This window comes from Nasonia vitripennis, chromosome 4 (assembly GCF_009193385.2).
Source record: "Nasonia vitripennis strain AsymCx chromosome 4, Nvit_psr_1.1, whole genome shotgun sequence".
Taxonomy (NCBI): domain Eukaryota; kingdom Metazoa; phylum Arthropoda; class Insecta; order Hymenoptera; family Pteromalidae; genus Nasonia; species Nasonia vitripennis.
This window is the reverse complement of record NC_045760.1, coordinates 13,936,370-13,959,207: the sequence shown is the minus strand read 5'-3', so window position 1 is coordinate 13,959,207 and position 22,838 is coordinate 13,936,370. Positions and strand designations below refer to the sequence as shown.

The 22,838-nt window shown below is 48.8% G+C and overlaps 1 protein-coding gene across 6 annotated transcripts in view; it reads left to right on the top strand.

The window, feature by feature from the left end:
* The window catches only part of LOC100114694 (ecdysone-induced protein 75B, isoforms C/D), a 138,425-nt gene extending 122,569 nt beyond the window's left edge, over positions 1–15,856 (top strand). For all 6 annotated transcript variants that reach the window (XM_031929766.1, XM_031929763.1, XM_031929764.1 and 3 more), the window contains one exon: positions 15,248–15,856. In XM_031929766.1, the coding sequence (XP_031785626.1) occupies positions 15,446–15,841 (396 nt within the window). In that variant the 5' untranslated portion in view covers positions 15,248–15,445 and the 3' untranslated portion in view covers positions 15,842–15,856. The remainder of the gene's footprint in view (positions 1–15,247) is intronic.
* Positions 15,857–22,838: the final 6,982 nt, after the last annotated feature.

Here is a 22,838-nt window from a genome sequence, read left to right as displayed (position 1 = left end):
ACTCCGACACTCATGTGAATGCAAACTTATACTGTACGACTAAATAATTATCATGGGTGTTGTAATCGCACACAAAAGTATTTCAGTTAACGTTGATTCAACTTTAAATATCTTTCCATAATCACAAAAGAAATCTATATGCAAAATATGAGCTCTCTAGACCTGTTAGTTTTCGAATGAGAAAAAATGCAAAAATGGAGAAACAGGTATCGGTCTCAAAATCTCTCACAACTGTTAAAAGTCAAAATTCTAATTAATGCCTTGACAAAAAAGCTAAAATACTTATAATAATAATAATAATAATAATAATAATAATAATAATAATAATATAATAATAATAATAATAATAATAATAATAATAATAATAATAATAATAATAATAATAATAATAATAATAATAATAATAATAATAATAATAATAATAATAATAATAATAATAATAATAATAATAATAATAATAATAATAATAATAATAATAATAATAATAATAATCGAATAAGCGCGTAAAATTGGCCAGCAAAAAAAATTAAATTTAAAAAAATTTCATTTCAGTACAGAAATTACTATCTGAGATAGTACAATTTAATCCAAAGCAAGTATAACCGTCCGTTACTATATAATATAGTAATTTTTCCTGCATATGTAGTCAATTTTAATATCTAATTTTCTCAGTGTGCGGGCTGTCTCTTGTTTGCGTTATTTATTTCAACGCATACGCAGCGAAACTTCTTCGTTTTTCAATTAATTGTGCAGAGTGAATTTCGAGCACCTTGGGGGCGAATTAAATCTGTGGAAATTATTTACATTTGCTCGAGTGGGCCGAGCCTATCGTAACTGCTCAACATCATCATCGCTCGCGTCCAGAGAAGATTTGAAATGCATGAAGCAACAGTCAACCGCATTACTATGCGGTATTGTGTCATTTATTAATTAATAATCGGCGAGAGCCCCGAAGAGAGGGACGTGTCGGATAGAGAGAAAGAGAAAGGCTTGCGTATGTACACGTACACACTGCAGTATACACACTCGGCTCGCGAGTGAGTGAGAGCTAGAGATCCGCAGCGAGACCATCTCCATTGCAATCTCCATTTATCTCCGGTCTGTCTACCTCCCTCTCTCTCTCTCCCTCTCCCTCTCGCTTCAGCCCACACATCTACTCAACGTATTCTCGTAACTCTTGCTCGCACGTCCATTAGAATATTAATGCGAATTGATGCACACGTGTCATTACTGTAATGAGTCGTTGGACCTGTCCACGAGTAGAGACCCGCTCGCTCGCTCTACAATTTCCTAATACCCACTGCGCAGACAGGTAGGCACAAAGTGTGCCCTGCACTATCAAAAGCAATCACGAAATTGCGGCTGTCTTTCCGAATTTAAATACCGCCCCGCGCGCGCGCGCACCAGCGAAACGCGAGAGCACTTTATACGCATTGTCGTGCGCGCCGCCTCTACAGTCTGCGGCTCCATTAATACTCGTTATTATTATGTACACGTGTATCGCGTACCTTACGCAGCCAATTTCTTCTTCGAGACACTTGTCGACGAAAAAAACGCTAGGAATTCGGGATTATTTACGACCCCGAGGATAATCCTAGCGGCTTTGTCTACGGTCACGTTCCTGTACACTTTGCTGAACAGGTGCTTGCCGCCGCCGTGTTTTTAGCCGCGGAACTGAAAGAGCTGTCTATGGGCTGCTGGAGAGGAAAACACTGGCGGACCGGTAAAGCGATTGCAGTCGTTCCCGGAAAGGAATTTCTTTTTCTTAAATCAACCCTCCCGCCCCCACATAGGCTCATCCCGGATTCAGAATATTTTTCTTCTCGCGCTGCATCAGTACTATATACGTCCGCGTGTACTCCCGTAAAAATAGCGTCGTTCTACGGCGCAACAAGGCGAACGGGGCAATTTAATTGTTGCAGCGCGAGCGAGAGCGCGGGAGAGGGAAAAAATTGAATTACAAGCTGCGCAATCGAATCGCGAGCTGTGCTGCATATGCGCTGCTGGTTGTAGGCGCGTATATATAACAAAAGCGCGCGGCGCGATGTGAGGGAAAAGTCGAGCCTCGAGGCAGTTTGACACGGCTGGAAATGCGAAGCAGCGCAGATGAAATCGGCGCGATAGCGGCGATAAAAACGCCTATTCCGAAGACCATGAAAATTTGCATCAGTTTGCGCTCGCATGCTGCTGCTGGGACGAGAGAGATCTTCTCTTGATCTGCTCCGCCATGCCTGGGCCGCTGTATACTTGCGCAACGGTGATGCGATTCTCGCGCGCGCGCGCGCGAGAGAGAGAGAGAGAGAGAGAGAGAGAGAGAGAGAGAGAGAAAAATGAGCGAGAGCGCTTTTCACTGCGCGAGCTTCAATCCAATCCTTTTTATAGACCTTTCGATATTTATAGAGCGCTGCTCGTCATTTTTAAATCTGCTCACGCCTGTTGATATATCGTCGCGGCGATAAATTATTCAATGAAAAATGTAAACTTTTTATGTGCGCGCGGGTTAGCTTCGCTTCTTTCTCTCTCTCTCTCTCTCTCTCTCGCGCGCGCTCTCGGGAGATGGACAATGTTCGTATATCTGGTAGGACGAGAACGATTATTTCCTTATCGACGTATTTCTCGCCGGTATCGAGTTGATCGATTATAGTTTTAACGAGTTTCGACTGCCTTCGCATATTTGCTATCAGTTATTTGTTCTACAACAGTTGAAATTAATTAGTGCGCATATCCGGAAGGCATCAGTGATCGTCCACTCGACTAACGATGCTATACGACTCTACTCGCGCGGCTACGGTCTATCTCACGAGTTATTTTTCATTAAGATTTTCGCGCGATTACACAAAGGGGAGAGAAGAAATTCCCCCTGTCGGACGATAAGCGCGATGCAATTCCACACGGAGAAGAAGTCGTACATAGAGCCGAGAGAGAAACAATGGGCATCCACTTAGAGCGTACGAGTAAAAATTGATATTTCATTAGCCTCGACTTGAGAGTTAGCGCGCAAGTCATCGCGAGCGTAATGTAGTCGAGAAAATTGTATTGCCGCGCACTCGCGGGACGCGTGTATGTGTGTATAGCCGCGATGCTATAGAAATCGCCGCCGATGAAACGCGGGCGCGCGCGATAATAGATCGCCATAGTAGAGAGAGAGAGAGAGAGAGAGAGAGAGAGAGAGAGAGAGAGAGAGAGAGAGAGAGAGAGAGAGAGAGAGAGAGAGAGAGAGAGAGAGAGGAGGGTCGGCCGAACGATCGTATCTGCGGCTAATGGGACACACAATTAACGCGCCGTATATCTCCAATTGGATCATCGTCAAACGCCGATAAATTAAGTTAATTAGCTCGTTACACGTATACGCGCTTGCGCGCAGCCGCGCGACGACGCAGCATAGCCGGCAGAGAGTTTTGACGAATGTGCGACGCTCGTTAATCGAGAGCTGCATTCCTCCTCCTCCTCTTTTTCGTCCCGCGCAGCCAAGGCGAGACACAGCCTTGTACATCGCGCACACGATCTTTATTTCGCCTCGTTAGCTCGTAGGTGCGTATAACTCTTCTGCGAATCGATCTCTGCAGCAGCGAGCGACAAACACGTCCTGTATACCTGTCTCTCTCTCTCTCTCTCTCTCTCTCTCTCTCTCTCTCTCTCGCTCGGTACCTCATTATCTCGTCTTCTCGTTTTACCGCTCCGGGACACGGCTTTTAATTATTCGCGAGATTTCCTGCTAAGCGCGATATAATTATGCGTAAAAAATCGGCAACTTTTCGCATCAGCGCGAGCTGCCGCGACGCGACACTGCGAAGCTCTATCTCCCTCCGCGTTTAATGCACAAACCGCTTCTCATCTCGCTCTCCTCATCCGACAAATGTTCCGACGAGCCCCTTCCGGCTTTGGGTTTCACCCCTTGTTCCTCACTCTCTCTCTCTCTCTCTCTCTCTCTCTCTCTCTCTCTCTCACTCTCCACCTCGGGCTGATTAGAAATTACTTTATGAGATTTTCAATCCCTTTCGAGTTTGTTAATAAGCTCTCAGAATTAATTAAAATTTCCTCTCCTCCTCCCAGCGTAACTTCCGCTATACTCCGTCTAATTTCGCGATGTTACTCGAAATGAAATTTCACTGCGCAGCATGAACAAAGTGTACAACTTACTTGTACCGGGAGGTAATTAATTCTCATTTACAATTCATTTCAATGCGCGCGCTCTCTCACGTCGCCACCACTTGTATGCATTGTTTTTGCGGCTGGAAGACCCTCCGAGAAGCTATTCGCCGCACATACATCATATTCTACTCCCGATTTTATTAGTCATCCTATACCGAGACAGCAGCTGAATTCTCCGCTACACCGATGTCCCGCCGCAGTATCGAATTCGGGATTCACCGTCGTCCCCTCCGATGCGAGCGTTATGTAACATATATTATGCGTGTAGTCTCCTTTGCCGTGTTGCGTTGGTCACTGTTCACGAGTCATCTAACTCGAGTCGAGTGCCCCTCCCCTGTGCCCCGAAACCGCCAGCTTTTCACGCTATGACAAATCTGAACAATTAACAGGCCGTCGGGAGAGCGTTATTTTCAGCCACCATCGCGCAGTGTAGATACAGTCGAGCGAGCTGTCTATTGTACGGCTTTATTTATTGTTACTGTTTATTTGCTGCGAGAGACATTTAGCGTGAAACGTTATACGGCTGCACTAGCACGCGTGTGATATCTGCATCGCTTTTATTCGGGTTGGAAATGATATTCTGCAACAAAAAAATAAAATCTAAATCGGGAGCTCCCCTGGTAGCAAATGGCCGATAAGTTCTGGCCCGTTCCCTAGCGACTCGGTAGAAATGAAACCCAGAATCCGTCGAGAAATATAGTAGTGTAGTTTCTACGCTGAAACCCGAGTAGCAGAAGTTCTCTTAATTTTTTGCGCATGCGCGTACGGTTCAGGCCAGGCACAGGCGTACTAGAAGTATTGTAGAGGCTGTCTGCTATGTTATACAGCAGAATAGCATAGCAGACAGAACTACAGTTTTCACAGTTTCAGTCAATGTTGAATGATGAATATTAGTCTATTAATTCATCTAGAATGATTTAGAAGGGAAAATGTAATTTTCAAGTCACAGTTTTATTTTGGCAATGAGAGCCAAAATAAAATTGTGAAAAAAGTAATCGAAATCAATAAAATTTTATTTTGGCTCTCACTTGAAAACTATCATACTTAGAGAGTTGACATTTTGCAACTTAATTTTTGTTGGCATGTTGTAACAATATATTGAGTTGAATTTATTCTAGCTGATATGAATTCGACTTCCATGTACAGAGCTACCTGCATTTTTTGACGCCCAAGCCATAGGGTTCAGGGTGAAAAGCCGAACCAAAACTGTTAAGTAAAAACTAATATGGCAGTCTGTTTCTAAATAATTGAACAAGTCTTAACGCAAAAGAACAGACATCCACCTTTAATATCATGGATTTACCATGATTATGAGAGATTTGGTGGTTGAGCGTAACTGGCTCGCATACTGATGAGATTGAAATACCTGTGCAAACCTCATCATTGGTGACTTTGGGTGCATTGATGACACTTTTTACACAGTAATTATACTTGAATAATACAAAGTCAGTCAGTACACAATGCTGTACATACTGTCATGTATGAGAGCATGCATGTGTAGGGTTAGGTTTTCACTATTAATGTGCACCTTAAAAATCATGTTTCCCCTTTAAAAGACATTGTAGATAAATTTATAGGGTATATATATTCATCAATTTATGAATATTTTCAAACAATGTCAATGAAGAGCAGGATCATTGGTGTGAGAAGTAAGGTTATATGAACAAATCATAGTGGAGAAAAAATTCTACCGAGATTTCTTCCAGAAATCATGTCTGATTTATCGGGATTTTCATCTAGATTCTACTCTGGAAACCTGCTATATTTGAAAAATCTCGGTAGTTTCCAGGTACTTTCTCGGGAATGCTGCTACCAGGGTCATGTAATCGGAGAACAATCAGAACAGATCTTCTATTAACGTTTCCAGAGCGCCTGGCTCGAATTGCACTCACTTATATAGTGCGGCATTAGGTAAGGCGAAGAGGGAGAAAGAGAAATCGCGTAGCAATAAGAAGGACAGCTATATACGGCGGATTGCACTCGGTGAAAAGGGCTCTTTGCCTGCGATCTATAACTTTCGCATTACACCTCTCTCTGTCTCTTGGAGTTTTTCCCAAGCTCGCGGCGAACCTTTGTCGCTGCTCGAGACGCGACGCAAATTAATCGGATCGGCACATCAAGTATAAGTACGAGAAGTAGAGCCGCCGCGCGCGGTTGCACAATGTGCGAGACGTTACGTAGCTCGAATTGTGTTTTGAACTTTGCTATTCCACGGCAGAGAGAGAGAGAGAGAGAGAGAGAGAGAGAGAGAGAGAGAGAGAGAAAGAGAGAGAGAGAGATGGTGCTTTCTTGCTGCACGCCCATACCTAAGCCTTCCATTCACGTCGTTGAACTAATCATCGAAAGCAGCTCTCGTCCCTTTTATAACGTACGCACCTGAACGTTCATCCGAGCGCTATATACGACTGTGCAAACTCGTCCATTGCGCGGTGTATACACGCGTGCACATAACGTCGCGTCAACAATCGTCGCGGAGATACACGGAAAGGCTTTCAGCTAAATTGATATTGTAATTTCGAGAAGATTTTACTCTCTTTCGCGCGCGTACCAACAGAGAGGCTTTATTGGACTCATTCATCTCTCTCTCTCTCTCTCTCTCTCTCTCTCTCTCTCTCTCTCTCTACTCTCGTCGTGGAAATCGAGAGCGGCAAAGCCGCGATGCATCATTATTTTTCGGGGCTAGCGCTGGCCACTTTTATTTCCTCTCGATATTAATCCGCAAGCTGCCAAAGTGAAAATGCGCACGCGGCCATTCGCGCTTGCAAAAACAAAGACTCGGAGGAGAGCCGCCGGCACAATGGGGCGGGAAAATTAAATTGGATTCGATCCCCCGCGCGTCTCTCGAGAAGCCAAAAATAAATCTGAAAAAATATGTGTTTGACAGATATTGGCTAGCGCGATCGGAGCCCCTAAGCTCCTTTGCCTTTTTTCTCATTTTCTCGCTCTGTTTTCTCTCCCTCCCTCTCTCGCCAAAATTACCATAGCGCTACGCGACGGCGGCGGCGGCGGCGGGTAACAGCTGCTAGGCGTCGGTGGCGTCGGCGGGCCCCTCTTAGCATCTGATAAACTGATAAAACCGAGCTGCCCGCGTATATAGTCGACGGCAAATGTAGCGCGTAGCATATATAGTGGTATATAGCGAGCGGACAGCCAGCTCGCTCGGCCCTTTTCCCATGCGCATAAATACGCCCCCGAGAACTCATATGCGCCGCCGCTCGCGCGCGGCTTTCTCATGGCGTAAAATAGAATTTGATTATGGCGGTCCTGGAATTTTTACCCGACCACGCGAAGCATAATACATGCTATTTTCGACGCGCGCGGGACTTAATTTGCTGCCGCTGCTATACGTTTTACTTTTTCGAGGAACAACCCGCTGTTTGTCGGGGGCCGTGTAAAATTTCACGCCTAACCGACGCTATATCGCTCTCGTTGACGACTCTACGGATTACTCGGCTGTGCGCTTTTTTCCCTCCCTTTTTTCGAGCGGTCCATATAGTCGACGCGTTTTTTCCAATATCGGCGCGCCATATTCTTTGATGTTGAAACTTGTTCGATTATACGGATCCAAAGAATGGCGACGAGAGCGAATTAATTGAAATATGTTCATTCGTATCACGCAAAAGTATTTCATCGGGCAGACTTGTTATTGCCGTATGAATCGAATCAATTCCGCACGAGCTTTTATCATCATACAGTACAAGAACCGCCGGCCGTACTATGCAGCGGCGAGGGCCAATATACCCAATGATAATTCGGTATAGTCGCGCAAGAACAGCAATGTCAAAGGTCGTCGAACTATATGCGCGAGAAAGTCAAGCATAAGGGGGGGGGGAGCAGCGGTCGATCCGCGGAATCCGCGCTTTACAGCCCAAATTAAGGTAAAGTGGCAGTCAGTAATTTTATACGGCCATCTCAGCTACTGATATTGAATTTCCTCAGTCGCTTAATCCGAATCCCCCCGCGCGCTGGGCGAACTCTCGTCGTTTGAGCAAGCGCGGGCGGGACGGGTGGAGCTCGCAGCCGCCGCGATCTCGCAAAATTGAAGGCATTGTTTTATGGCTCGCCGGGAAATTGCAGCTCGAGTCGACTCGGTCTTAAAAAATACTCGGCTGCTACTCTGTATACCTATATGCCGATGGGAAAAGGGGCGGACTCGCAGTAATTGAAAATTCGAGACTGTCGCGGGGAATTAAAAAATTAGCCGCGAGCTGTATGTACTGCCGTGTATGCGGCATCGGTTATGGTCGTCAAGTCGAAATTGGAAAGCGAGACTCGCGGACTTTACTCTGTATAGGTGAGAGAGTATGTATATTGTGTATAGCGAGAAAGCTAAATCGCCGCGCAATTTTCCTCTCTCTCTCTCTCTCTCTCTCTCTCTCTCTCTCTCTCTCTCTCTCTCTCGCGCGCAGTCTTTCCTCCGGCGCTCGTCGCCGCCATGATTGCTCGTAAAGACCGAAAATATGCGCCGCCGATTGGTCGAACCGACGGCTTTACGGCTGTCTCCCTCTCACTCGCTGCAAGAGAAGCGTCCGCCGGTTTTATGGTTAATTTTTGCAATTTCGTAATTGCCTTCTCGACGGGCTGTATTCTCACGCTGTGTCCGCGCCTTTGTCTCTGCGCATCTCTCGATATTTATTATATTGTTGTACCCTCGAGAAAAGTGGGTATATATTGTGTATAGACCGGGTATACTAGGTACGCGAAAATTAGAGCTAGCCATAATTCACGGGATTATGTACAAGCGCAAAGTTCGGGCTTCCATAATGCTCGGGCGTAGTAAATGAAAAAGCCATATCCCGCCGGGGCACAAGTATTATACAGCGGCCGTACAGCATCTCTGCGCTGCGCGTACGCGCGCCGGGGGAAAATGGAAATTTGTGTATGAGTCGTACACTCCGTATAAAGGGCGGCAATCTCGGTTTCACTCTCTCTTCGACACAATAAATTTACGGCGCGGTATAAAGCCGCCGCTCCCGTCGGGCTGTGGGCCGGTGCAGGGTATAACAGTGACTATTTATTCGTTTATGTACGAGCGCGCGCGCGCGAGAGAGAGAGAGAGAGAGAGAGAGAGAGAGAGAGAGAGCGCATATAACGCGAACGGGGACAATAAGTCTGCGGCCTGTTTAATAGAATAATTAAGGCTCGCCTCGTGCGGCAGCTGATGCCTCCTGCATACGCGTGCGTTCGCTTTTGCTTGCCCGTATTAAATTTGCGAGCGATAGTCCGGATTGCGACGACGGGTCCAGGCATGCGGTATGGCCGAGAGGTGCAAACGGTCGTATCATATACCTGTGGTCTTCGATTCGCAATTCGCAATCTGTGCATGCGGATATTAAGAGCCGACAGGCACACACTGGGGGTGGCGCGGGGCTTGCTTATACAGCTCGGAAAATCGACGGAGCCGAGAGCGAGAGAGGGAGAGAGAGGGCCAGTCAAGTGGAGCTAGCCGGGCAAACTCTCCTAATGACTAAACTTGCTAATTTCGAGCAATTAGAGCCTCTCTCGCGCGCGCAGAGGGGCCGCGCACGCTTCTCTCTCTCTCTCTCTCTCTCTCTCTCTCTCTCTCTCTCTCTCTCTCTCTCTCTCTCTCTCTCTCTCTCTCGCTCTAATGCGCTCTGCACTTAGCTTGACCGATATAGACAGTGCGCGGCGGTCCGAAATTCTCGCTCTTGGTCGCCCTGGCGACGCGTTAATGACCGCGCGCAGCGAGCCTGCGGAAACAAAGAGTTAACTCGCGCGCGGCAAAAATAAGCGGCAGAAACTGCTGCAGCGAAGTATTTATACACGCGGACGCGTTGTGCGCGCGTATAATACCTACACACGTAGTTGCTGCTGCGCTAGCTAAGCCTGCCAGTGATATTGAGTGTTGTGGTCGGTTTGAAGTTCGCGTGGTGTGCGGAGTAACAAGCTGCCACGGCCGGATATTTATGGGGGCCGCCAGGGGTCGAAAGAGCCCTCCTCCCTCTCGGCAACACGGCTCGCAATCACATGTGCCACCAGTCTCTCTCTCTCTCTCTCTCTCTCTCTCTCTCTCTCTCTCTCTCTCTCTCTCTCTCTCTCTCTCTACGGCTCTTACACGCAGCTTATACGTATTCCTGTGTGCCTGTGTGTGTGTGTACAAGTAAGCGCACTCTTTTTTCATCGGAGAGAGCATCTCTCTTTCCGCGCGGCTCATTAGATTGCGCGCGTGCGCTGCGGTAGATAAGTGCGAGCGCATTAAGACTCGCGTCCGTTAAGGCATTAATGCGGCGCAGATTTATGTCGTCGGCCGCGCGCGCCGAGGCTGAAATTCCATCGGACGGGCCGCCGCCGCCGCCGGTGTAGGAAGCTCGCGAGACTTATGGACACTCGTACTGATATCTACTACCCTGCGCTGTGTATATGCATGCTACATACCTACGGTCGCGCAGCAGCACGGCTTATGTATTCCTCCTCCCTTTATCTCATCATTTATCTCGCTTCTCCGCTCCCTCTCTCTCTCTCTCTCTCTCTCTCTCTCTCTCTCTCTCTCTCTCTCTCTCTCTCTCTCCCTGATATGCGCAACGCGCGTGTCCGTGCGTATTCTTCTAAAGTACGACGAGTCGCGCGCGCGATCTATCTAAGTACCACAATTTTACCGACGCCTTTGTTCCCGCGATCAATCATACGCAGCCTTACGTAACCGCGTGTATTAATACGCTGAATAAGTGTCTCTCCGAACATCGTTTCGAGCTTTCGATCCGAGTGTAAAGGAGCTTTTTCTTCCCAACTGCTGCTGCTGTGTTTCCCCCGTGTTTCTATCCGCAGGGTGATGCTGTGCTCCGCCGCTGCGGGCCGCACGTTGGCCCATAACCCCGCGCGCACTTAATTAAGCACGCATTAAGGTCTTGAGTGTGTTCCAATGTTCCACGAGGTTATACAGCCGCCTTCTCTCTCTCTCTCTCTCTCTCTCTCTCTCTCTCTCTCTCTCTCTCTCTCTCTCTCTCTCTCTCTCTCTCTCTCTCTCTCTCTCTCTCTCTCTCTCTTATGCACGTGCGCTAATACACATTTGGAGAAGAGCGCACCGCCTGCACTTGCAATCGAACCGCGTTTTCCTCTGGCCTCTATTCAATTCTAATAAATGATGTAAAAGTCTCTGCGTCGCCATTTGTATACACATCTCAGAGGCACAGAAAATATTAGAAAGACTTCGATGGATCCGCAGCGTGCAGGGCAATGCTATTCCCGCTGTGCTCCTCCTTCTCTCTCACGCGCCCTCTCCCGCGCGGCGCATTCCAGCGCAACTGCCCGGCAACAATAAAATAAAGCATTTGTATCTTGTAATAACGGCTCGCTCGGCCCCTCGCACTTGTGCGGCGGGAGCGCCGGCCGAACATTTGCTTTTCGCAATAAATGCCCTGCTCGAGAAAGCCGGCGTAGCTCGCTCTTTCCCTCTCACTCCTGCGCGCACGCAGAAAAGGAGTGAGCGAGCGAGAAAGAAAGAAACTGTACACGCGCGCTCTCCTTCGGAATAAAAAAGCCGAGATAATCGACCGGCTCGCGCTTGGTAATGATAACTTGGGCGAGATATAATGACCGAGTTCGAGAGGGAAAGCTCGAGGGGTAAAAAAAGGGGGGGGATTCCTCTCTTTCTCTCTCTTTCCCTCCCTCTGCGCGAGAGTCGAAGAGAAGAAAGAAACGAGCTCCGAAGAGCGCCCGGGGGACAAGAATGAAAATAATCTAATTATTGGTGAAAACGATTATAGTAATTAGATGCGAGAGGGCTCTCTCTCTCTTTCAGTCTGTTTGTTGCGATATATGCCCTACTCTCTCTCTCTCTCTCTCTCTCTCTCTCTCTCTCTCTCTCTCTCTCTCTCTCTCTCTCTCTCTCTCTGCCTCCCCGTCTATAATGCTCCGCAGACGAGAGCCAAATGAAAAGGTGCGTGTGCATTATATATCTGTCTCCCCCCTCCCTCTTTCTCTTTTGCGTGGGGGACCTTTTCGAGGAATCGCCAACAGAGGGACGGGCCTTCAGGAACGTAATTGCTCTGGGATTTTTGAGGCGCCTCTCTCTCTCTCTCTCTCTCTCTCTCTCTCTCTCTCTCGCGCGGAATGTTTCCTTCTCGCGCGCGTGCGCGCCCCCTTACAATGTGTGTACGTCTTCTTCTTCTACCTCCGCTACTTCTCCAGCCTGCTCGCCTCGCTGCGGCAGCGCATTTAATCTGCCTCGATAAAAACACGCTCCGTGTAAGTGGATAATTACCTTGGAAAGGCACGGCAAGAAGCGCAACGCTGATCCTTTCCGCGGGGAATGCAAATGGAAGGCGGTAAAAGGATGTACACGTACACTCGTTTGATTTATTGCTCGAAAGAGAGAGAGAGAGAGAGAGAGAGAGAGAGAGAGCGAGAGAGATTGCAAAATCGACAGACATAATACAGCGCACGCGCGAGAAAAGTGTCTCTCAGATTTGCAGAATGAGTATCGAAACAGCGGCAGCGAGTTACGCCGGCTCTGCAAAGGCGATCGCAATCGTTATCGCTCGATATCGACGAAACGCTCTCGTTATCGCGCTGCTTATCGCTAATAAGATCGCTGGACCGCTCGTTACCCTAGTCTTCGGCCCTGCTCTCTCCCTCTCGCTTTGGCGGCGCTTGCCGCCCTTTCTCCGTGGTACTCCTCATTTTCGTACGATTGCGATCGTTAATTATCGCTATCTCGTCCGATCGTCCTCATCACCAGCCGGCCACCACTGACGCGTCATCCTCCCCCTCCTTCTCCTCTTCCTCGTCCACCGCGTCGTCTGAGTTGGGCAGCGGCACCTCCTACTGCAGCTCCCTCTCGTCATTATCATTCTGGCAATTACCAGTATAGTCCCACGTTATCATCTCGTTATCTCCGAGCCATCGGTTCCGCGAGTCCAGTCCTGCAGTAGTCGTAGACTTCCACTCCGGATAGATCTACTCTCTATGTCGTCTAATTTATTACAAGGGCCGGATCCCGTTGTCGACGCGTTTGCTCTCCTCCACGCGGAGCGCTTCTGGAGTGGATGTGCTAAAAGCCGATTCTTCGTTCAACTACGCCACGGCTGCTGTGTACCTATAGCTCGGGACCGAGCGCTCCGGGTCCTTGTATATTTGGAAATCGAGTTGAGCCTTGTATACATATAGGCCCATTGTACAACGGCCGCTTTTCGGCAGAGAGGGAGGGAGAGAGCGGCGCAGAAGAAAAGAATATCGCTAACCTCGCGCGCAGGCGCAGGTATACTGCTGTGCCCGGGATGACCGCTCTCGGGGCCTATAATACTTACACAACTGCGACGCGAGCACACAATAACAGAGAAAGATACTTACCTGGCGTAAGGGATCGCCCGCGTTCGTCTCTCTGTCTCTTTCTCGCTACGCATACGTACACACTTACACGGTTACTCACAGTGCACACGTACAGCGAGGATGAAAGAACCTGACACTTATGTCTCCCGACGACTGCTGTACGAGTCACCCGCTGGGCCTTACCGAGAAAGGTCGAACGCTCATATTAATTAAAATCGGCCGTTTTTCGGCGTGTCGCCACAAGCACCAGCAGGTATACACCCGATGCGTATTCACGGAGATAAGGAAATATATTTTAACTCCGGGGAATAACAATATCAGCCGGATCTCTCGTGGACTGTTCCGGGAATCGGCTGCGGCGGCGGCGGCGCTCTGGACACGAGAGCGAGAATGATGATGATTAAAAAACGAGCGCCGGGAGAAAGAGAGAGAGAGAGAGAGAGAGAGAGAGAGCTGTGTAATTTGGATTTCTAAATTGAAGGTTTTGTGTTTTTACCGCGCTGACGCGGCTGATGCATTTCAGCCGGTGAGTTACGGCCGCTCATTAATCTCCTTTTCACTCGACGACTGCCAACGAAATATTTAAGGAAACCGAAATTAATATTACGCATTCGACTGCGCGCACCGGTACGTGTATACGCATTATACAGGTATAATTACGCCTGCTTCGAAGCGCATCGCATTGATAATCCATCTGTATTTAGTGCGACCGGCACCTAATTATTCACCGCTTTCCCCCGCTTGATTATACCTGTAATCTTCTCAAAGTTAGGCGTTTCTATTATTATGTATAGCTGTATACACAATTGGGCCAAACAAAAGAGCGTTCGCACAGACAAGTCTCGTTTCGCGTTCACAGCCACAGCGAAGTTATACGCGGGGACGTTCGTGCGCCTAATTGAAATAAAGTTTGGCTCGTAAAAATCTTAGATATTTGCTGAAACTTGCTGCTCGTAACTCTCGAAGAATTCATGTAAACAGCGGAGAAACAGAGCGGCGCGCCTGAATGCGAGCGAGAGAGAGAAAGAGAGAAAAGTATACATTATAGAACGGAAAGAGAGAGAAAGAGAGAGAGAGAGAGAGAGAGGGGGGGGGGGAGAAGGGTTGGACGCGGCGCGGTAGCGAGTTAATGAGACTACTTTCCAGAGGGTCCAGGGAAATGAGGAAATCTGATTGGACGACGGAAAAGATCATAAAGAGAGTAATTAGAGCGAGCTTTGTCCGGGCAGCAGCAGCCCCGCGCCGGCTTTACAATGCACGCCCTGACGCAGCCTGTCGACTTAGTCGCGTATCGCCGTATATACGTATAGCTACAGGTACATACGGAGATTGCAGGCGAGCGAGAGTTAACGTCCGGCCGATTGGACGAATCGATCGCGCCGATTTCTCGCGAGCTATCGACGACGCACGCGATTGGCCGCGCTGCACTCTCGAAAAATTAAAAGCCAAACTTTTTCGAACTCTCGCTACTTCGGTCTGACGCCGCCTGCAAGCTTCGAAATCCCGTGGAAAAGCCGCGGGAATTACACTTTCTCCTCCGGAAATAGGATTTGAAGACGAGAAAAAAAACACCAAACAAAAACGCCGCTCGCCGAAGGAGCGATGTGTCAACGAAAAAGCGTGGAATTCGGCGATGGCACTCTTTGTATAACCGGCGAATCATAAATTCATAACACGCTGTTTCAGTTTCCGCGAATCCTGCGCCCGATGAGACGCGCGAAGGGAATTTCCGAGCCGAGAGCCGCGTGACCATATCATATTATAACCATGGCAGCGACTAAATTTTTGGCCGTGTTGCTTGTTGCAGGACGTCTCGATCGTCGACACAGCCGAGCCGCAGCAGCGGGAAGTGGACACATCGCGCTGGTACTCGAGGACGGCGTGAACAGGGAAGCTGGTGAGCCCGGGCTAGCTGGTCGCTGATTTTTCGGACTCGAGGCGCGCGGTGGGTCTCCCGGCCCGCCCCCTCCCATCGGCCAAGCTGGCGAGCGCCCTAGCCGCTGGTATGAACCCCTACCCCCACCACCCGTCTCTGGCGGGCAGCCCTCACCACGGGGCCCCGGAGTCCCACCACGGCTACGGCTCCTCGACGAGCGGCAACGGCACGGCGACGACGCCCGACCCGAGCCCCCATTCGCCGGCCTACGGCGCCGGGCCCCAGGACGGGCCCCAGGGCTACGGCTCGCACCAGCAGCAGGCCCAGCAGATGCCGAGCAACGGCCACCACCACGCGGCGGCCCAGGCCATGATGCAGCAGGCCCAGGACCAGCCCCACCTCAGGCCCTACCAACACCCCCACCTGCCGCCCCACATGGCCGGCTACCAACCCGTCAACCACAACAACAACTGCACGCTCAAGGTTGGTCGAGCTCCGAACGCACCGGCTATACCTATGCTATAGTATATTATACGCATAACACATCTCGGCACACTATATACCCATAACTAAAAGTAACGAGTTGTTTGCTCGTAATCGAGCCGCGGCTATTAATTACCCGCTGCGGAGCACGCTTTCATTTTCAATATAAGCACACGAGGCAAGTAAATTTTATTATACACGTCACGCGACGGCTCATGAATCCGATGCGCGAGGATAAAGCGCCGGCAATAAAAATTTCGCCCTCTATACGCTTTCGCGCCTCCGAGCAAATTGATTTCTTAACCCGATAGGGTCCCGAGAAAAGGAGAAAGACGCGCGGGGGGAGGTGGGGAGACCGAGCACGTTGCACCTCGGCCGAGCGCTTATACAGGTATACCGCGCATGTACTGTGTACTCTGCCGAGCGAATCGCTCGAGTATGTCGGAAAAGCAGCATCGCTTTCGCCTCGGCATGCAGCCACTACTCGCGCTCTCATTGCGGCTTGTATACACTATATACGTGTATGCGGCCTCGAACGGCACTGCATTTTTTACGGAATACCAACTTCGTTATAATAACTTGTCGGGTTACGTTGCCGCGTTCGCTTTATAATAACATTTATTACATAAGCTGTACTTTGAGAGTGCATTCATTTCGCGGCGCGCGCAACGACAGCATTAACGTACGCATCGTTGCGTAAAATTCAGCGTTACAAACTTTTTAACGATAGCTCGCTGCGTGTATACCGCCGACTTGTATCCCGCGTATAAACCGTCAAACTATCGAATGATTCGATTTAATTACCCGCGTTAGCAGCTGCGACGATAGCTCGGCGATCTCGTATGCATCGCAGAAAACGGCGAGAAAGATAAAAATAAAACGACGGAGGAATCGTTCAGCCAACCGCCGGCTACACGCACACACACGCGCGCACACACACACACACACACACACACATGACGCTTGCGAAACTCGGCGCAAAAAAATCGCACGCATATGAAGCACATGTGCGGCGCGCGGAGAGGGGCACGCGGAAAAAAGGAGGCGAAGGGTGCATAGAATTTGGCCGACATTATCCGGCTACGCGAGCCTCACTTAGCCAAGCATTGATAAACGTAACAATATGGGCATTTACCGTGGAGAAATATAATTGAATAAGAGAGACGTGTGGGGAACGGGGAGTGCGGCGAGAGAGGAGAAGGGAGGCGAGAGAGAGAGAGAGAGAGAGAGAGAGAGCTCCCCTCTTCCAGCGCTGCTCCCCTCTCCGGGCTCCTTGCCCCTTTCGACGGGATCCTTTCCATCCTCTGCTTTTTATTTTCCCCTCTGCGTTCGGCACCGCTCGACTATGCGAGCAACGTCGCAGAGGTGGGGGCGGCGAGGGGAGCCCGCTTATACCTGTGGGCCCGAGAGAGGGGCCCCTACTCGCAACAGCAGCCGCCGCCGCCGCCGCCACCACCGCCGCAGGAGAGAGAGAGAGAGGGAACAGCAGTCAGTTGGGCCCTGACTTCGGTCGGGACAGGTTCGCTATCCTCGAGAACTCGGTCCGTTTTTTCGCTCCTCTCGCGCCCCTCTCCAGCTGCAGCCCTGCTTCCCCACCCTTCTCTCTCTTTCTCTTCAGGCGTAACACCTCGGTCTCGCGTGTGTCCGATGCTGCTGCTCTGCTGTGCTCTCTTGTTCGCTTTATTCAGATATCAAACGTACAAACGCTCTGTGAAATCGTTTTGTCAGCCGCGAGTGAGTGCGTAAATAGCTGTGGAATCTCTCCGACCTCTTAGCGTCGGACGATTTATCGGGCCCCGTTTCAGTGCGTGCAGTGTGTACTGTGCGGTGCCTCCTGTATACAAGCTCTTGTGTATCGGCGTCTTCTCCCAAACCTGCTGACGACGCTGTGAAATATCCTGTGTACATACACGACTCATTGTTCACCTGACCAGAAGAGTGTACACATACGGCGCACGAGGCACAGAGAGAGCGAGAGAGAGAGAGAGAGAGAGAGAGAGAGAGACTGCGGGAATCGCACGCTGGATTGCGCTGCTCCTTTCTCGTGTGCGCGGATAATACGGCGTCGCTGATGCTCTGCTTTTTCCTCTCAGCGAGCGAGCGAGCGCGAGTCTAGTTAACGGTACATAAAGAAGTGCGAAAAAGAGCAAGCGGAACGGAGCTGGGAGAGAAGAGAGATCGGCCTGTTCTCTTGCTACTTTCAATTGCGTCGCGCGATCTCACTGCGGCGGTGACGGTGCTAGACCGTGAACGCTCTACATACACACGCACACAGAGCAAGTTCGATTTTCACAATGGAACTGCACCACCACTTCGGCAGCATCAACTCGCGCATGCACCAGATGAAGTGCTTTCCCGGCGACAGAATTGTAAGAATCGTAAGAATCGTGCCGCTTTTCTTTCAATCCATAACCTTCTTTCCAGTCGTACAGTATCTCCACGCAACGCTCTCGTACGTTGTAAACTGCGACTCTTGTTCGTAGACGTTTCACGAAAAAAAAAATCTAACGAACCACACTCAGTGAAAAGATATCGTTAATGCAACTTTCTTCGGGAAAGATCATCCGGGAGATAAGCGCATTCGCCCGGGCTGGATATACTTTCATTCGTATACATGAATATGAATTTCATAAATAAACAGGCTAATTGCATCAGCTGCCGCACGAGGCGAGCCTTAATTATTCTATTAAACGAGGCCGCAGACTTATTGTCCCCGTTCGCGTTATATGCGCTCTCTCTCTCTCTCTCTCTCTCTCTCTCTCTTCTCTGGCGCCCGTACATAAACGAATAAATAGTCACTGTTATGTTCTGCACCGGCCCACACAGCCCGACGGAGCGGCGGCCGACCGCGCCGTAAATTTATTGTGTCGAAGAGAGTGAAACCGAGATTGCCCTTATACGGAGCGTACGACTATACACACAATTTCCATTTTTCCCTGGCGCGTACGCGCAGCGCAGAGATGCTGTACGGCCGCGATAATACGAAAGTTCCGGCGGGATATGGCTTTTTCTTGATTTACTACGCCCGAGCATTATGGAAGGCCCGAACTTTGCGCTTTCGGTACATAATCCCGTGAATTATGGCTAGCTCTAATTTCGCGCACCTAGTATACCCGGTCTATACACAGACATACCCACTTTCTCGGAGGGTACAACAATATAATAAATATCGAGAGATGCGCAGAGACAAAGGCGCGACACAGCGAGAATACAGCCCGTCGAGAAGGCAATTACGAAATTGCAAAATTAACCATAAAACCGGCGGACGCTTCTTTGCAGCGAGTGAGGGAGACAGCCGGTGCCGTCGGTTCGAATTCAATCGGCGGCGCATATTTTCGGCTCCATGAGCAATCATGGCGGCGACGAGCGCCGGAGGAAAGACTGCGCGCGAGAGAGAGAGAGAGAGAGAGAGAGAGAGAGAGAGAGAGAGAGAGAGAGGAAAATTGCGCGCGATTTAGCTTTCTCTGCCATAATACTACCATACATACTCTCTCACCTATACAGAGAAGTCCGCGAGTCTCGCCTTAACCTCGGACTTGACGACTGATAACCGATGCCGTATTTTGCCAATTTGGGTGAAAGTACATACAGCTCGCGGCTAATTTTAATTCCCCGCGACAGTCTCGAATTTTCAATTACCGCGAGTCCGCCCCTTCCCATCGGCATATAGGCATACAGAGCAGCAGCCGAGCATTTTTAAGACCGAGTCGACTCGAGCTGCACTTCCGAGCCATAAACAATGCCTTCAATTTTATGAGATCGCGGCGGCTGCGAGCTCCACCTGTCCCGCCCGCGCTTGCTCAAACGACGAGTTCGCCCAGCGCGCGGGGATTCCGGATTAAGCGACTGGAGGTACCAAATATCAGTAGCTGAGATGGCCGTATAAAATTACTGACTGCCACTTTACCTTAATTTCATTGTAGCGCGGATTCCGCGGATCGACCGCCGCTCCCCTTATGCTTGACTTTCTCGCGCATATAGCTCGACGACCTTGATTGCTGTTCTTGCGCTACTATACCGAATTATCATTGGGTATATTGGCCCTCGCCGCTGCATAGTACGGCCGGCGGTTCTGTACCGTATGATGATAAAAAGCTCGTGCGGAATTGATTCTGATTCATACGGCAATAACAAGTCTGCCCGATGAAATACTTTGCGTGATACGAATGAACATATTTCACCCACCTGCTCGTCGCTATCTCTTGATCCGTATAATCGGAACAAGTTTCAACATCGTTAAATATGGCGCGCCGATATTGGAAAACGCGCCGACTATATGGACCGCTCGAAAAAGGGAGGGAAAAAGCGCACAGCCGAGTAATCCGCAGAGTCGTCAACGAGATGATATAGCGTCGGTTAGCGTGAAATTTTACACGGCCCCCGACAAACAGCGGGTTGTCTTCGAAAAAGTAAAACGTATAGCAGCGGCAGCAAATTAAGTCCCGCGCGTCGAAAAATAGCATGTATTATGCTTCGCGTGGTCGGGTAAAAATTCCAGGACCGCCATAATCAAATCTCTATTTTTACGCCATGAGAAGACATGAAAGCGGCGGCGCATATGAGTTCTCGGGGGCGTATTTATGCGCATGGGGAAAGGGCCGAGCGATTGGCTGTCCTCGCTCGCTATATACCACTATATATGCTACGCCATTCTGCTCGTCGACTATATACGCGGGCAGCTCGGTTTTATCAGTTTATCAGATGCTAAGAGGGCCCGCCGACGCCACCGACGCCTAAAGCAGTTGTTACCCGCCGCCGCCGCCGCCGTCGCGTAGCGCTATGGTAATTTTGGCGAGAGGGAGGAGAGAAAACAGAGCGAGAAAATGAGAAAAGGCAAAGGAGCTTTAGGGGTCTGATCGCCGCTAGCTAACATTCGTCGTAAAACACATATTTTTTCAGATTTATTTTTGGCTTCCTCGAGAGACGCGCGCGGGGATCGAATCCAATTTAATTCTTCTGCCCCATTGTGCCGGCGGCTCTCCTCCGAGTCTTTGTTTTTGCAAGGAAATGGCCGCGTGCGCATTTTCACTTTGGCAGCTTGCGGATTAATATCGAGAGTGAAATAAAAGTGGCCAGCGCTAGCCCCGAAAAATAATGATGCATCGCGGCTTGCTGCTCGATTTCCAATACGACGAGAGTAGAGAGAGAGAGAGAGAGAGAGAGAGAGAGAGATGAATGAGTCCACAAAGCCTCTCTGTTGGCAGCGCGAAAGAGAGTAAAATCTTCTCGAAATTACAATATCAATTTAGCTGAAAGCCTTTCCGTGTATCTCCGCGACGATTGTTGACGCGACGTTATGTGCACGCGTATACACCGCGCAATGGACGAGTTTGCACAGTCGTATATAGCGCTCTGATGAACGTTCAGGTGCGTACGTTATAAAAGGGACGAGAGCTGCTTCGATGATTAGTTCAACGACGTGAATGGAAGGCTTAGGTATGGGCGTGCAGCAAGAAAGCACTATCTCTCTCTCTTTCTCTCTCTCTCTCTCTCTCTCTCTCTCTCTCTCTCTGCCGTGGAATAGCGCGAAAGTTCAAAACACAATTCGAGTTTCTACGTAACGTCTCGCACATTGTGCAAACCGAGCGCGGCGGCTCTACTTCTCGTACTTATACCTCTGATGCCGATCCGATTTAATTTTATGCGTCTCGAGTAGCGACAAAGGTTCGCCGCGAGCTTGGGAAAACTCCAAGAGACAGAGAGAGGTGTAATGCGAAAGTTATAGATCGCAGGCAAAGAGCCCTTTTCACCGAGTGCAATCCGCCGTATATAGCTGTCCTTCTTATTGCTACGCTGATTTCTCTTTTCCCTCTTCGCCTTACCTAATGCCGCACTATATAAGTGAGTGCAATTCGAGCCAGGCGCTCTGGAAACGTTAATAGAAGATCTGTTCTGATTGTTCTCCGATCATACGACCCTGGTAGCAGCATTCGAGAAAGTACCTGGAAACTACCGAGATTTTTCAAATATAGCAGGTTTCCAGAGTAGAATCTAGATGAAAATCCCGGATAACCTAGACATGATTTCTGGAAGAAATCTCGGTAGAATTTTTCCACTATGATTTGTTCATATAACCTTTACTTCTCACACCAATGATCCTGCTCTTCATTGACATTACTTGAAAATATTCATATAAATTGATGAATATATATACCCTATAAATTTATCTAAAATGCTCCTTTAAAGGGAAACATGATTTTTAAGGTGCACATTAATAGTGAAAACCTAACTCCCTACACATGCATGCTCTCATACATGACAGTATGTACAGTACCAGGTAATTGACTGGACTTTTGTATTATTCCATAATTACTGTGTAAAAGTGTCATCAATGCACCCAAGTCACCAATGATGAGGTTTGCACAGGTATTTCAACTTCATCAGTATGCGAGCCAGTTACGCTCAACCACCACCTCTCATAATCATGGTAAATCCATGATATTAAAGGTGGATGTCTGTTCTTTGCGTTAAGACTTGTTCAATTATTTAGAAAACAGACTGCCATATTAGTTTTTACTAACAGTTTTGGTTCGGCTTTTCAATCTCCTGAACCCTATGGCTTGGGCGTCAAAAATGCAGGTAGCTCTGTTACGGAAGTCGAATTCATATCAGCTAGAATAACTAACCCAATATATTGTTACAACATGCCAACAAAAATTAAGCTGCAAAACGTCAACTCTAAGCATGATAGCGTTTTCAAGTGAGAGCCAAAATGTTTTATTGATTTCGATTATTTTTTCATTAATTCTGCCTTGGCCTCATTGCCAAAATAAACTGTGACTTTGAAAATACATTTTCCCTTCTAAATCATTCTAGATGAATTAATAGACTAACATTCATCATTCAACATTGACTGAAATCAGGAAACTGTAGTTCTGTCTGCTATGCTATTCTGCTGTGTATAACATAGCAGACAGCCTCTACAATACTTCTAGTACGCCTGTGCCTGGCCTGAACTCGTACGCGCGCATGCGCAAAAAATTAAGAGAACTTCTGCTACTCGGGTTTCAGCGTAGAAACTACACTCATATTTCGACGG